This window comes from Chaetodon auriga, chromosome 22 (genome assembly GCF_051107435.1).
Source record: "Chaetodon auriga isolate fChaAug3 chromosome 22, fChaAug3.hap1, whole genome shotgun sequence".
NCBI lineage: Eukaryota > Metazoa > Chordata > Actinopteri > Chaetodontiformes > Chaetodontidae > Chaetodon > Chaetodon auriga.
The window spans coordinates 18151013-18164833 of NC_135095.1; the positions used below are offsets into that span (position 1 = coordinate 18151013).

Below are 13821 nucleotides of genomic sequence, written 5' to 3' on the forward strand. Positions count from 1 at the left end.
GATTTGTCCATATTTGTCCTTATTTCCGCTCGTCGTGTCTCCGCTCGGGTGTCAATTTCAGCCTTTTTTAAGCGAGATCAAAACACGAAGCTGTGTTTTCTTTGTCTCGCAGACCAAACACACCCAGTGTCTGCCGCCTCCTCGCTCCTCTTCTGTTTGTGTATAACTTCCAACCAGGCAGAGTTGTTATGAGTTGGTCTGTCTTCAGGGACGTTCGTTCTTCTGTTTGCAGCTCTCTCTGCCAGAACAGCGAGAACAAATCTGAAACGCCAACAAGCCGAGCTGCACAGCTTTTGTTTATGTTTTAACCCGTTTTGCGTCCGAGAAACCGCAAATATAAGTCCTCTCTCAGACTCTGCGCTCGACCGCTGCGCCTTCATTCTCCAGACACGTTGACTCCTTGAATTTCGAAGCCGCTTTGTCGTCCAGTGTCGTCGTCTTGGTCTGTCTGTCGTACAAAACCTTCCAGCACCAACAGGAAACCAGCTGGCGTGCTTCAGCCGCCGCCGCCTTTATCAGCGTTCAGCTGGTGAAAGCGTCTCGCGGTGAAGTTCTTCAGTCACGCTCAGCTTTAGTTTTGTTTGTAGTTGGAACTCGCCGCCTAAATACAATCAGAGTGAGTTATTTATCTGTACGATGCGGCGTTGATCAAAGCGCTCGTACCTGCAGGACGGCAGCTGAAGCATAACGAGCCTGATGAAAGTTTAATGTTTCTCATTTAATTTTTCTCTTTGTTTTGGTTCCTGTCTCCGCCTTTTAGTTTGACCGATCTGAGCTTTTTATTCTGTCCTTGAAGTCTTATTATTTTCACGTCAACACCTACGTGAAGCGTTGCCTCTGAAAATAATTGCCTTCAAAATGGGGCCGGAAAAGTCTCCTGAGCGGCGTCACAGACCGTCGTGGACGCCGTTTGAACAGCCTCAGCTTCACCGTGGTTGAAAACGATGCTTTTATCATCTTCTCTGTCCAGGACCCCAAACCGGTCTCTGTCCAGCCCGCGAAGGGTCCAGCAGCCGGAGGAACCGTGATCACCATCAGGGGAGAAGACCTGGACACCGCCACCAAGGACGACATCGCCGTCACTGTGGGGGGCGTTCCCTGTGAAGTGTAAGCCACGCCTCCTCGCAGTCTGATGTGTTGGCTCCCGTCCTCCTCAGCTCACGCTCTTCCTCTCTCCTCCTCAGCCTGTCGTTCGGCACGCAGATCACCTGTAAGACCGGGAGGTATCGAGGGCAGAAGGTGCCCTCCGACCCGTTAACGGTGACCGTCAGATACGGTAAAAACACCACCAAAGACGTCTCGGCCGCGTACCAATACTCTGAAAACCCCAAGATCACAGACTATTACCCCAAGGGCAGCTTCTTATGGTGAGCAAGTGTTTCAAGCAGTTTGATGATGTTTGAGCACTGACATGTCCTAAATTGATTTCCACCTGTGTGTGTGTGCGTGTGTGTGTGTGTGTGTGTGTGTGTGTGTGTGTGTGTGTGTGTGTGTGTGTGTGTGTGTGTGTGTGTGTGTGTGCGCGCAGTGGTGGTCGAAAGATCGTGGTGGTGGGAAACAGTTTTGACCTGATCCAGAGAGCTGCAATGAAGGTCCTGCCCTCCACTGACGAGTTCTCACAGAACACCACACCTGTGGAGGTAAGAGCTCCTGGATGGCCAGGTGAGCTGTGGGTGACGCCCACGCTTTCCCACCGAGGAGAGAAACTCACGTTAGCAGCACCTTTTTGTTAATATTGTTCATAATGAGTGACGTTCACACACTCAATGTTCACGCATCAAAACACAGCAGATGAATCATCATGAGGAAAACAACCACGACCAGAAAGAAAAAATCAAACATACTGTCATAATATCAGGAAATTTACATCACTGTGAGGCCTTTTACTGTGGTTTAATGTTGAGTTTTTACTTAACATTTAACGAAGTGTCTGAATTTAGAAAAGAAAAAGTCTGATCTCAAAAAAAGCTGATTACTGTAATAATATTATGTTGTTAATGCAGAAATTCACACTTTGATGGGTGAAAGTTCATAAAAAAGACTTTCCTGATCTCTAAAATGAAGAAATAATTGCCTGAAATATTTAATTATTCAGAATTTTCCTTTTTTGTTGTTCAATTTTAAGATGATAAATCCTTCTTGTTTGGAGTCTGATCGACATCAGAGTTTCCTGTAGGCTACAGGAGGTGTACTGATCAATTCTACAATGAATGCATAATCAATTCAACTGTAAGATATCAGAGTTTGGAGACACTGACGGGACTGAATCAAATGCTTAATGGAGGCACGGTATCGGCCGGATGCGTATCGGCCGGCGCTTCTATTTCACTGCTGAACAGCTTTGAGTGACAGAGTCTCTCAGGAAAGACTCGCTGCAGGAGAGAGGAGGTGAAGCCGTTTTATCGTCGCTCCATCAAAGCCGCCGTCTGAACCGGGAAGACACAGTGGGGGGGGGGGGGCGCGAGAGGGGGAGACGGAGGGGGGAGGAAATCTGAAGTAAAAGTTACACCTGCACTGAAAATGTGGAATCACTCGGACTGATTCACCGCAGACAAACTGTGAAGCTGTGGGAGGCTTTTCTCTCAAACATCAGTGGGTCTGAAAAGCTCCTCGTCCTCTGCAGCAGCACTCAGCCGCCGCTGGTTAGCCGGACACGCTAACGTCTGCAGCTAACAGGCCCGACGCACAGTTCAAGTCCTGCTCGGAGTTTCAGCTCAGAAAGGTTAAAAAAAGTTTTCTGCTTGAATGTTGACAGAAAAATGACACCATCAGAGTTCAGATTGGATCCAGAAGAGCCTCATTTTCTCTGTGAAGTTCTGTTCACTGCGCACCGTCTCCAGAGATAAGAAAGGCTCGATTTATGGTCCGAAGGAGAATTAAAATGCCTGTTCATGTGAAAATCAGCAGACGGGAAACATGTTCCCAACCCTGACTGTACACTGCAAAAGATCAGCCTTCAAAAACAAGGGAAGAAAGCAGTAAAATGGGAGTAAAACAAGAACGTTCGTCTGGATACAAAGAAATTATGACTTTGACTTAAGAGATTTTGTTCTTTACAAGGACTAAATAGCTTGAAACAGGTGAAAAAACTGACTGGTTAGAAGATTTAACTTGATTTAAAATACTTCATCTCATAGATTTCACTTTTTGCAGTGTAGTTACTTGCAGTACTCCGTCTGTTATCACTCCACGTGATGAAATCATGATCATTTCACTTCAGCCCTTCATCTCTCTCATGGAGTCGTGTGTAGTTGGAGGCTTGGAGCAGTAATACCACCTGTAAACAGTAGAGGGCATTGAAACGTCGTCTGTTTCCACGTTTTTAAAATGATTGTTTGCAGCTCAGTTAGAGTTCAGCGTGAGTGTACTTTGGAGGCGTACTGAAGTACTGCAACTTCAGTAACACGACAGTTCACAGAGCTTCGCATCAGGCCTATAAAAGCATTAAAACAAGATGAAGAAGAGACTTATAAAGAGGATTTTCTGAATGAAGAGAAAAGTCATTTTTAATTCAAGGCAGCAGCGAACAGTGTTTCCAGCTTTGTTTCAAAGGCGCTGAGGGTCTTCTAACCCTCTGCTGTGTTTCTGTCTCTGTCTGAAGAGAGAATTGTGTGTTCTGGTCCTGACTGCTGTGAAGCAGCTGCATCGACTCGTCTCCGCTTGAATTCACTCTGTCTCACGTCTCTCAGTTTGTCCAGGAGGCTCTGAGTAAGAACGACACCGTCCTCCAGTTCCACTCCCCGCCGGTGAACTGCTGCTCGGACAGCCAGTCCCTCAGGACGCTCATCCAGCTGGACAACGTGATGGAGGAGCTGAAGGGCTTCGACTACCACCCCGACCCCACCTTCAACAAGCTCGCCAAGAACGTCATCACCGAGACCAGCATCATCATCGTGACTGTGAGGACGGACGGTCAAACTTTGGCTAACGTCGCTCGTCATCCCTCGATCTGTCGAGCTCACTCTCTTTTCCTGCCTCCTTCAGGGTCGAGGTTTTTCCAAGGCGATGACGGCCAAAGAGGCCCAGGCGTTCGTTGGAGATGCTTCCTGTCACGTCAACATTCTGCAGGTAAACACACACCGAGAGGACGCGGTGAGAAATGAGGTTCATGGTGGATTTCCGCTGTGAAGATGGAGCTGATATTGGCGTTTTATTAAAGGCAGGATATCAGAGAGTGGCATTATCCACGTCTGACACTGCACTGATGTGGGTTCAGCTGAGTCTGGCAGAAAAGCAGCAAAAGGCAGAACTGAACACATGAGAGGTTTTCCTCCTTCCAATTCAGAACAAGTTAATCGGTTGAAGTCGGTGTAAAGTTTGGCCTTTCTGTAGCAACACACCTGGAACAAAACCTTTGAGATGAAACTGCTGCTGCTGCTCGCGTGCAGCTCGATACGAGCTGAGGAACGCTGTGATGATGAGTCGAAAGCTGACCTTCCTCGTGAGCTCGGGTCACTTCTGTGTTGATATCAGTAATGAAGGTAAACCGACGGAGTCTGTCGTCTCTGTACAGGATGATAAGTTGATCCTGGAGGCTCCTTCATCGCAGCCCAGAGCCAGATCCAAACGCCAGCGCAGAGACACGACCAACGACCTGCTGGAGCTCGTGGTAAACACACAATTACGTTATTTACCTTGTTCCACCTTTAGATAAGAAAAAGAAAACAGGGTTCTTGCTGCTGCAGCCGTCATGTCTTTCCATTCAGGCCGGGTTAATGTTACAGAGGGAGGCTGGGAATGAAATGTTCACTGTGTTCCTCTGTAATTTAACTCGTCTCTGGACGGGACTTTAACCATCGGGAAATTACAGGATATGGTCTGTAATAAACATGGACACTCAGCGTGATTTACGCCTCCTGAGGATGTAATTATCTGCGATGTCCAACACAAACAAACGTCCATAAATCCACAGAAAGCAGACGGTTCAGAACTTGCCTGAGAATCATCACGTTTTTAAGTTTCCTTCAGGATCAGAGTGATCCAGTGATATTTGTCTGAGCGTCCGTGAGTTCACTGCTACAGGAGCTGCTAACAGCTAATTCGGCATGTTTTTAATGGCGCTAATGTGTTAAAATGTAAGCAAATAAAGCCAAAGCTCAAAAAGAGGCCTGCAGCTTTACATCTGCTGGAATACACGCTGCGATCTCTGTCCAGGTGAAGTTCGGTCACGGCGAGTGGATGGTGGGTTCGGTCTACTACGCCAGAAAAGACGACATCCCTCTGGCTATCATCATCCCCGCAGTCATCGTCCCGATGCTGCTCTTCATCGCCGTCTCCGTCTACTGCTACAGGTTGGACCAGTAGTCAGAAATATGAGCAAACAGAGGCGCGTGTGTTTGTGTGTGTGTGTTGATTTGTGTCTGCGTTTGTGTGTGTTAACAGGAGGAAGAGTCAGCAGGCAGAACGAGAGTACGAGAAGGTGAAACACCAGCTGGAGAATCTGGAGGAAAGTGTCCGAGATCGCTGCAAGAAAGAGTTCACAGGTAGACGCTCACCTGGCGGCTCGTACCGGTGCTGCACTGGTGTTGATGGGGTTGACGTCTGCCTCGTCCTCAGCAGAGGAATCAGACTCATCCAGTAAACTCAGAGCTCACTGCGCTCGCCAAGACCCTCGTGGAGGTTTCCAGCGTCCGAGCCAAGCGGCACAAACATCTGTCCGCACACACTGCGTCCGCACACTAGAGGACGTCGCCGCTTTGACAGTTTGTCTCCATAATGTCTCCATAAAGTCCCGCCAGCACGATTCAGCTGAGTGGACTTTGGCTCAGACTTCACACACGTCCCTGCAGGTCTTCCCGGGAGCTCGGTGGACCGTTTTCAGCTCAATCTGACAGCTCTGTCACCGAGCTTAGAGGGTCAGCAGACTCGTCTCCAGTCAGACGTTTCCACAGAGTCTTTAAGAGCGGTGGAACCCTTCTGGCACGTAGAAAGACGTTAGAACGCACTGCAAGCGTAGCACAAGAGGCATGAGTCAGAGGAAAGAATGGAAATGCTGTAGGTGGTAAAGTAAGCTAGTTAGCAGGACATGCTAATGATGGCGTCTTCACGGAAAGGCCAACCACACAGTTTGTACTCAGTATTACTGAATATCACTGCAGCCGGTTTAAACTCACTGAGTTGAAAAGATCCTCAATGAACAGAAATAACAGGATACTCTGATTTTTCTGTCAGATCTGATGATAGAGATGGAGGACCACACCAGTGACCTGAGCGAGGCCCGGATCCCCTTCCTGGACTACAAAACCTACACCGACCGAAACTTCTTCCTGCCCTCCAAGGACGGCGCCAACGACGCCATGATCACGAGAAAACTGCAAATCCCAGAAGCCCGCAGGGCCATCGTGGCTCAGGCGCTCAACCAGTTCTCCAACCTGCTGAACAGCAAGACCTTCCTCATCAATGTGAGTCTGGAGCTCTTTGTGTCCCTCCGTCACTCGTCTGTCTGCCGTCCTGTCTCGGGTTTCTCTGGTTTCTGAGGACAAACCATGTTTCCTTCCTCCAGTTCATCCACACGCTGGAGAGCCGCCCCGACTTCAACGCCCGCGCTCGGGGTTATTTCGCCTCCCTGCTGACGGTGGCGCTGCACGGAAAACTGGAGTATTACACGGACATCATGAGGACGCTGCTGCTGGAGCTGATGGACGAACACGTGCAGAGCAAAAACCCCAAACTGATGCTGAGGAGGTGACGAAGAGACGCCGACACACAGATTTTTATAACCGCCGAAGACATCCGTTTGTTCATTTAGGCTGAAAGTTTGAATGGAAAGCTGACCTCTGACCTCTGCTGATGTTTTATCTACCGTCTTCTGTTTGTGTGTCCAGGTCAGAGACGGTGGTGGAGAGGATGCTTTGTAATTGGATGTCCATCTGTCTCTATCAGTTCCTCAGGGTAACACAGTGTTGTTTTTATCTCCTGTCTCTTCCAGCCTTTCTTCTTCTTCTCTTTCTTTTTCTTCTCTTTCTTCTTCTTCTTCTCTTTCTTCTTCTTCTCTTTCTTCTCGCGCTCCTTCAGTTGTAATTGACTCAGAAACTTTCCTGCGTCTGTTTTGTTGAAACCTGTTTGCTGCTCCTGTGTTTCTGTTGTGCTCTTCAGCGTTTCTATAATTTAACATTCTTGTTCTGAACATTTTGTTCACGCTTCAGCTGCAGAGGAAGTTTTCACACCATGAGCGCTTTTTATGTTTTGGTGAGAATCAGCAGCTGAATTTCGTCCCTGAACCTCGACAGTCCTGCTGCTGTCCCCCTTCCAGATCCAGCTTTAGCATCAGACTTAAACACGTTAAATAGACAGAAATCCTGTGGTCACATGTTGCACAGTACTTGTACTCAAGCTCTGTACTTCAATACAAAGTAAACATGAAGCCTTTTGTTTTTAGGCCACTTTAAACTTCTCCTGCAAAACACTTCAGAGGGAAACATTTTACATTTTTAAATGAGCGTTTGAAGAATTTTCTTCACATGAAGTGAACAAAATCTAACTGGAATAAAACTGAACGTGTTTGATTTGGAAGTTCAGCAGACGTCTGTGAAAAGGGAGCGTTTGATTCGCTGCACCAGTGTTCTGTCAAAGGAAACTAAAGTTTAAAGAGGTGCAGCCGGAGAGGAGGTGTTTGATATCAGTCTGACTGTGTCTCTGTCTCAGGACACTGCTGGAGAACCTTTATACAAACTGTTCAAGGCCCTGAAGCACCAGGTGGAGAAGGGTCCAGTGGACGCCAAGATGAAGAAAGCCAAGTACACCCTGAACGATACGGGACTGCTGGGGGACGACGTGGAGTACTCTGTGCTGGTTAGTACACAGAAAGTCATCAGCAGTCAAACTGTGTTCAGTGACAGCAGTACTCTGAAGTGATGCTCTCACCTGTTACCAGTCAGCCTGTTTACCTGTGGAATGGTCCAAACAGGTGTTTTTCCACATCTTTCAGTCTGTGAAACGTGTCGCTGCATCAGATTCACAATAAGCAGATATTTACAGAAATCAATGAAGCTGATGAGCTCAAACATTTAATATATTGACTGGGCTGTTCTCAGGTCAGTTGATGTCAGAGAGGATCAGTGTTACGGTGGAAGGTGGGCAGTAAGCTCCACCCCTTCAATGATGTGCGCCTATTGATGGCACCTGCACTCATTAGCGCAGCTGGAGCCAATCAGCCGGCTGCTCTATGAAAGGAGGCCTGTGGCTCTGCTTTGTTGGCTGTGTGACACCGGAGGGTCGACACCTTCAGTCGGCTCTCCTGGTTCTGTGTGTGTGTCGCTGTGAATGAGTGTGTGAACGTTTTAAACTGTAGTTTTCTTTCTTTTCCACAACTTCACCCTCTCCTTTTTAGTGACTCCCAGTTTTTTGTTTTGGGGCTCATTTGATAGAATTAGTGGCTGTTTGTGGAGAAGTTTGTTCCCCATCATCACCTTTTAGACCCAAAGGGACCCATTTTGTGTTGAGTGCAGTTTGTTTTTTGTTGGTTTCTCCTACCAATGACCGCCTTTAAGTTTTGTTTTGAGGGGAAACGTAACAATCAATAAATGATCACATTCTGTTTTATTTGTTTTTTTCTATATTTTTTTTGTTGGATACCAGCATTTCACAAACATCAATACAAGACATCCAGTTATTCCACAGCTGTTTTCCTTATTTTGTTTTATGGTGCATTAGAACAAAGAACCAGAAAAAGAACATCCCCCAAGAATAAAGAGGGAGAAAATAAGTGAATAAATAAACAAATAAGTAAAAATAAATGCACTTGGATGCGTCACATTAATTCAGTCCAGAGAGGTGAGGGTGTTCACATGTGATGAGAGGTTGCCATCTTTTAGAAAAATTGGCTGCTGAGCCTCTTAGAGAAAATTTAATTTTTTCCAAAGACAGAAAAGACATTAAATCACTTAACCAGGAAGTATTAGGAGGAGCGTTTGGGCTTTTCCAATGGAATAACGTCTGCAGGCCATGAGAGAGGCAAAGGCGACAACATCAGAGTTTTTCTGAGTAAGACTCGTTGGAGAACGACGAACCCCAAAAACGGACGTCAGTGGGCAGAGTTCTAACGTGACATTGAGGGCGTTGTTTAAAACAACATGAACAGAAATTGACCAGTTTGGGACAAGAAAAAAACAAATGAACATGGTCTGCTGGGGATAAACCACAAGTCTGTTTTCTGTGAAATGAACTTTGTGGAGAACCTTAAATTGGATTAAACGAAGGCAAGCACAAGAAGATGTAGAACTGACCCTGATCAGCGCCTCTCTCCACTCATCCGACAAATCAAAGCCAAGCTCCCTTTCCCAGCTCTCCCTGACCCTCACAGGGGACGACACGTTCGAAGATATGAGGTCAGATAATACTGAAATCTGACTGCGAGCCATTGGAAGACAGACCACCTCAGTAATAAGAGAAACTAGTGGAGATTGAGGGAAAGAAGTAAAGTGTGTGTGGGCATAGTTCTGTGCTTGGAGGTATGGAAACATATGAGGAGATGGAGGAAATCAAAATTAACAGTCCACCTTGAGACTTTACGGCAGCAACTCAAAACCTACAATAACGCAGTTAAACAGGCGAGAATTTCTCATTTCTCACAACTCATCATCGACCACGAATCAGCCCGCGGTTCCTCTTCTCCACCTTTGATATTTTAATAAAGTTCTTAACGTGCCATCAGACGCTCTGTGAGAACTTTGCAGACCACTTCAGAACCACAATCAAGGACATCAGATGACCTGACCAGATCACCTGATTGGTGTCTTTGACTGAGGAAACACTGCAGAGTTTTGGTCGATGTGAGGACACTTGGTCGAGTTTTCTCCCAAGTAAACCCAACATCCTGCCTTTTAGATCCAATGCCCACTTCACTCTGAAAATCATCTTATGGATTCTTTGAGGAACAGATGAATTATGAATTGCTCTCTTCAGACGGCGTCTTCCCCACCACCTTTAAAACAGCTGAGGTGAAGCCCCTCCTGAAGAAGAGCACTCAGACCCCAACGTTTTTAATAACTACCAACCTGTATCCAACTTACCCTTTTCAAGTAAAATTCAAGAAAAACTGGTTTTGAACCAAATCGACGACTCTTTGAACAGAAACAACATGTTTGAGAGACATCAGTCTGGTTTTAGGACGAACCACAGTACTGAGACGGCACTTTTAAAGATTTTAAACGACATCAGGTGGAACTTAGATAACATGAAACTCACAGTCTTGGTTCTACTGGATCTAAGCGCTGCCTTTGATACAGCAGACCATCACATTTTATTAAATAGACTCAGACACCTGGTTGGCCTCTGGTACTGTTTTTAACTGGTTCCACTCTTTTCTCACAGGCCGATGTTTATGGATACTTGTTCCTCAGGAACCCGTGAAGTCAGGTGTGGGGTTCCCCAGGGCTCAGTCTTAGGTCCAGTTCTTTTTAATCTTTACATGCTTCCTCTGGGGGACGTGATCAGGAGACACGGCATCAGTTTCCATAGCTACGCTGATGACACACAGCTGTACGTTGCTGTATCTCCATGGGGCCAATTGATGCCCTTTTTAACTGCACTTTAGATATCAAGTCATGGATGGCAGGGAATTTCCTACAGCTCAGTCCCTTCGGCCCGGCTGGGCGGGGGGCTCCCCACCTTGGTGTGGGGGTCCACCTGTCTGCCAGAGTCGGGGGGGTCTGGGTGCCGACGCCCCCTGTGGTCATAGTCTGCGGTGACTCCTCCCAGTGTGGATGGCCCCAAAGGTGGCGTTTTCCTCGATCCTCAGCGCCTTCCCATGTCTCACTAGTGTGTGTGTGTGTGTGTGCGTGCGTGCGTGTGTGTGTGTGTGTGTGTGTGCGCGTGTGATTCAGTGTTTTTAAATGCTTTTATTCATAAAAAGTGTTCCGACATCAGAATTTAGATTTAAAGGAAAACGTCTCGATCTTTTATTCAGAGCTGAAACTTCTTCTTAATTCTCAATCAGCAGAAAGTTCATCTGCAGCTGTTTTCATGTTCGATGGTTTCTGTGATTTTTTTTTTTTGTTTGTTTGTTTTTGAGTCTCCCAGCATGCTTTGCTCTGCAGACTGTGGTAACATTAACTCCAAACAGCAGCTGTAAACAGTCACAGTGTGGCTGACAGATGTGTGTGTGTGTGTGTGTGTGTGTGTGTGTGTGTGTGTGTGTGTGTGTGTGTGCATGTGCGTGTGCGTGCACGATGTCAGACTCTGCAGGTGTTGGTGCACGGGGAGGGACCAGATGTGACTCCGGTCAAGGTGTTGAACTGTGACACCATCTCTCAGGTGGGTTTGTCGTCTCTCTCGGGTCGTTTTGTTTCTCTCTGCATCAGAACATAAATGTTCTGTAATGTGTGAATGTTCTCACTTTGGGTTCCAGAAAACATTAGCACTTGATTTTACATCATACAGACAAGCAGACGTTTTTAAAGGTGACGTCTCAACGCTCTGCTCTCCAGGTGAAAGAGAAGATCATCGATCAGGTTTACAGGAATCTGCCGTACTCACAGAGACCAAAGGTGGAGAGCGTCGCGCTCGGTAAGACCAACAGATCAAAGATCAAACACTGAAGAAACATTATTATCATACTGAGATTCATACAAATACATCATTTTACTGTCACTGAAAGCCGCAGCATCAAGGTCACAGAGCAGGAGTTTGTCACCCTCTGCAGGCCTGAGGTGGAACTGCAGGGTCACCGTCAGAAGAGGTTTCTACCAGATAGACTCTTATTTATTGACTGCGCTTTAAAGAGAACTTCAGATAGAATAATTCTGATGCTCTTGTTCACACTGTGAGTGACTCAGCTTAATTACCCTTAATTAGATAAAGAGGTAGAGAGAGAGAACGTCATTAGTCCCACAGAGAGACGACTGTTAGAGCAGAATCAGACTCTCAGAGAGGATTTAAAGGGATGAATCACCTTTATTTAATCAGGTGATCTCAGCGAAGAAACACGACATAAAACCACAGCACAGTCAAGATTTCTGTACCTTCTGTCAGCAGACGTCTTCTGTCTTTAAAGATCATTGTCTCCTCCGTCCACAGAGTGGCGTCCTGGCTCCACGGGTCAGATCCTGTCCGACATGGACTTGACTTCCCAGAAGGAAGGACGCTGGAAGAGGCTGAACACGCTGGCTCATTACAACGTGAGTCCAGTCTGAAGACGCTTCACGTCCGGACATGTACAGACAGACGTCTCTGACATTTAAAGCCACAGGCTGAGAGACAGACTGAGAGACAGACTGAGACAGACAGAGACAGACTGAGACAGACTGAGACAGACTGTGAGACAGACAGAGACAGACAGACAGACGATCAGGATTCATCTCGAACTCATTTCATTTCTTGTCTTGCAGGTTCGGGACAACGCCACGCTGGTTCTGTCCAGAGTTTTACACACACAGTCCTTCCACCAGCACCAGGACAGCTATGAAGAGAGTATGAAAACACACACTCACACACACACACACACACACTCACACACACACACACACACACACACGCACGCAGCCTGAGAGCAAACAGTAACTCTCAGCTGTCTCTCAAAGCGTCTGCGCTGTCAGACTCTGCTCTCCGATAACCAGGCGTCAGATATCTCGTGAGCTTTAGCAGCTGGACGAAGCCTGAAAAGAGTTTCTCTCCGTGTCGCCGACAGAAAACTCGCTGCTGGAGGACGACAACACCTTCCACCTGGTGAGGCCGGCCGACGACCTCGACGAAGTGAAGTCGAAGAGAGGCAGCATGAAGGACAAGGCCATGACCAAGGCCATCACTGAGATCTACCTGACCAGGCTGCTGTCAGTCAAGGTGTGTGTGTGTGTGTGTGTGTGTGTTCACATAGAGATTATGAACGCAGCGTGTTCGCTCTCATTAGTTCACCTGGTGACCCTTTGTCGGGGCCCGACCCCTCAGGTTGAGAACCACAGAACTTGAATAGCGTCGGTAAAAGCAGCTCCAGCATTAATGACCAGTGACAGTCCGTCACTCTGAGCTTACTTTACTTTGATAATACTTCACATCCTGTTCTTCACTAACATGTACAACCATGCCTTTTATATATACGTGTGTGTGTGTGTGTGTGTGTGTGTGTGTGTGTGTGTGTGTGTGTGTGTTGCAGGGCACGCTGCAGCAGTTCGTGGACGATTTCTTCCGCAGCGTCTTGTGCTCGAGCTCCGTCGTCCCTCCGGCCATCAAATACTTCTTTGACTTCCTGGACGAGCAGGCGCTGAGACACGACAACGTGGACGAGGAGACGCTGCACATCTGGAAGACCAACAGGTAGAGGACACACACTGGGAGACACGCACACGCAGAGACACACACACTCTGGCGTTTGTGACTGCAGGACGAACTGCTGCTTCTCATCCTGTAAAACCTTGATTTACTGTGAGAAGACGAGAGTCCAAACAAGACGGCAGCGTGTACGTGAGCACGCCGTGTGATCCGGGCGGGAAACGGGAGATTCTTCAGTGACGCGCTTCAAACGGCCTCACGTGGAACGCCGTCAGAAGGCGACTCTGACGGCTGATCTTTCTCGCTGATTCGGCGTCTGCCAGCTTCTCTTCAAAGCCTCTCTGAATCTCTGCTGGAGCGATACGACATAAGAGGAATGATTACACTGCTCCTCACGCTGTGTGTGTGTGTGTGTGTGTGTGTGTGTGTGTGATACCTCATCAGCCAAACTCGAGTGTAATTACGTCCTCGTCACTGCTGAAAGCCGGATCTGATCGTCGGTCTGTTATCAGTCAGACGCTCTTCTTCTTGTTTAACTTCACACACACACACACACACACACACACACACACACACACACGCTGGGCAGTGAAATATTGATCAGCTGAGGTGAATTAT

General features: G+C 47.3%; 1 protein-coding gene across 1 annotated transcript in view; it reads left to right on the forward strand.

Moving 5' to 3' along the window:
• The window catches only part of LOC143315128 (plexin-B2-like), a 144294-nt gene that overhangs the window by 123667 nt on the left and 6806 nt on the right, over positions 1 to 13821 (forward strand). The window contains exons 21-38 of the mRNA XM_076722610.1: positions 971 to 1107; positions 1185 to 1367; positions 1529 to 1640; positions 3690 to 3899; positions 3985 to 4068; positions 4514 to 4609; positions 5155 to 5291; positions 5383 to 5483; positions 6172 to 6401; positions 6503 to 6684; positions 6825 to 6891; positions 7645 to 7791; positions 11176 to 11253; positions 11427 to 11505; positions 12016 to 12116; positions 12327 to 12408; positions 12626 to 12777; positions 13088 to 13248. Coding sequence (XP_076578725.1) covers positions 971 to 1107; positions 1185 to 1367; positions 1529 to 1640; positions 3690 to 3899; positions 3985 to 4068; positions 4514 to 4609; positions 5155 to 5291; positions 5383 to 5483; positions 6172 to 6401; positions 6503 to 6684; positions 6825 to 6891; positions 7645 to 7791; positions 11176 to 11253; positions 11427 to 11505; positions 12016 to 12116; positions 12327 to 12408; positions 12626 to 12777; positions 13088 to 13248 — 2339 coding nt within the window. The remainder of the gene's footprint in view (positions 1 to 970; positions 1108 to 1184; positions 1368 to 1528; positions 1641 to 3689; positions 3900 to 3984; positions 4069 to 4513; positions 4610 to 5154; positions 5292 to 5382; positions 5484 to 6171; positions 6402 to 6502; positions 6685 to 6824; positions 6892 to 7644; positions 7792 to 11175; positions 11254 to 11426; positions 11506 to 12015; positions 12117 to 12326; positions 12409 to 12625; positions 12778 to 13087; positions 13249 to 13821) is intronic.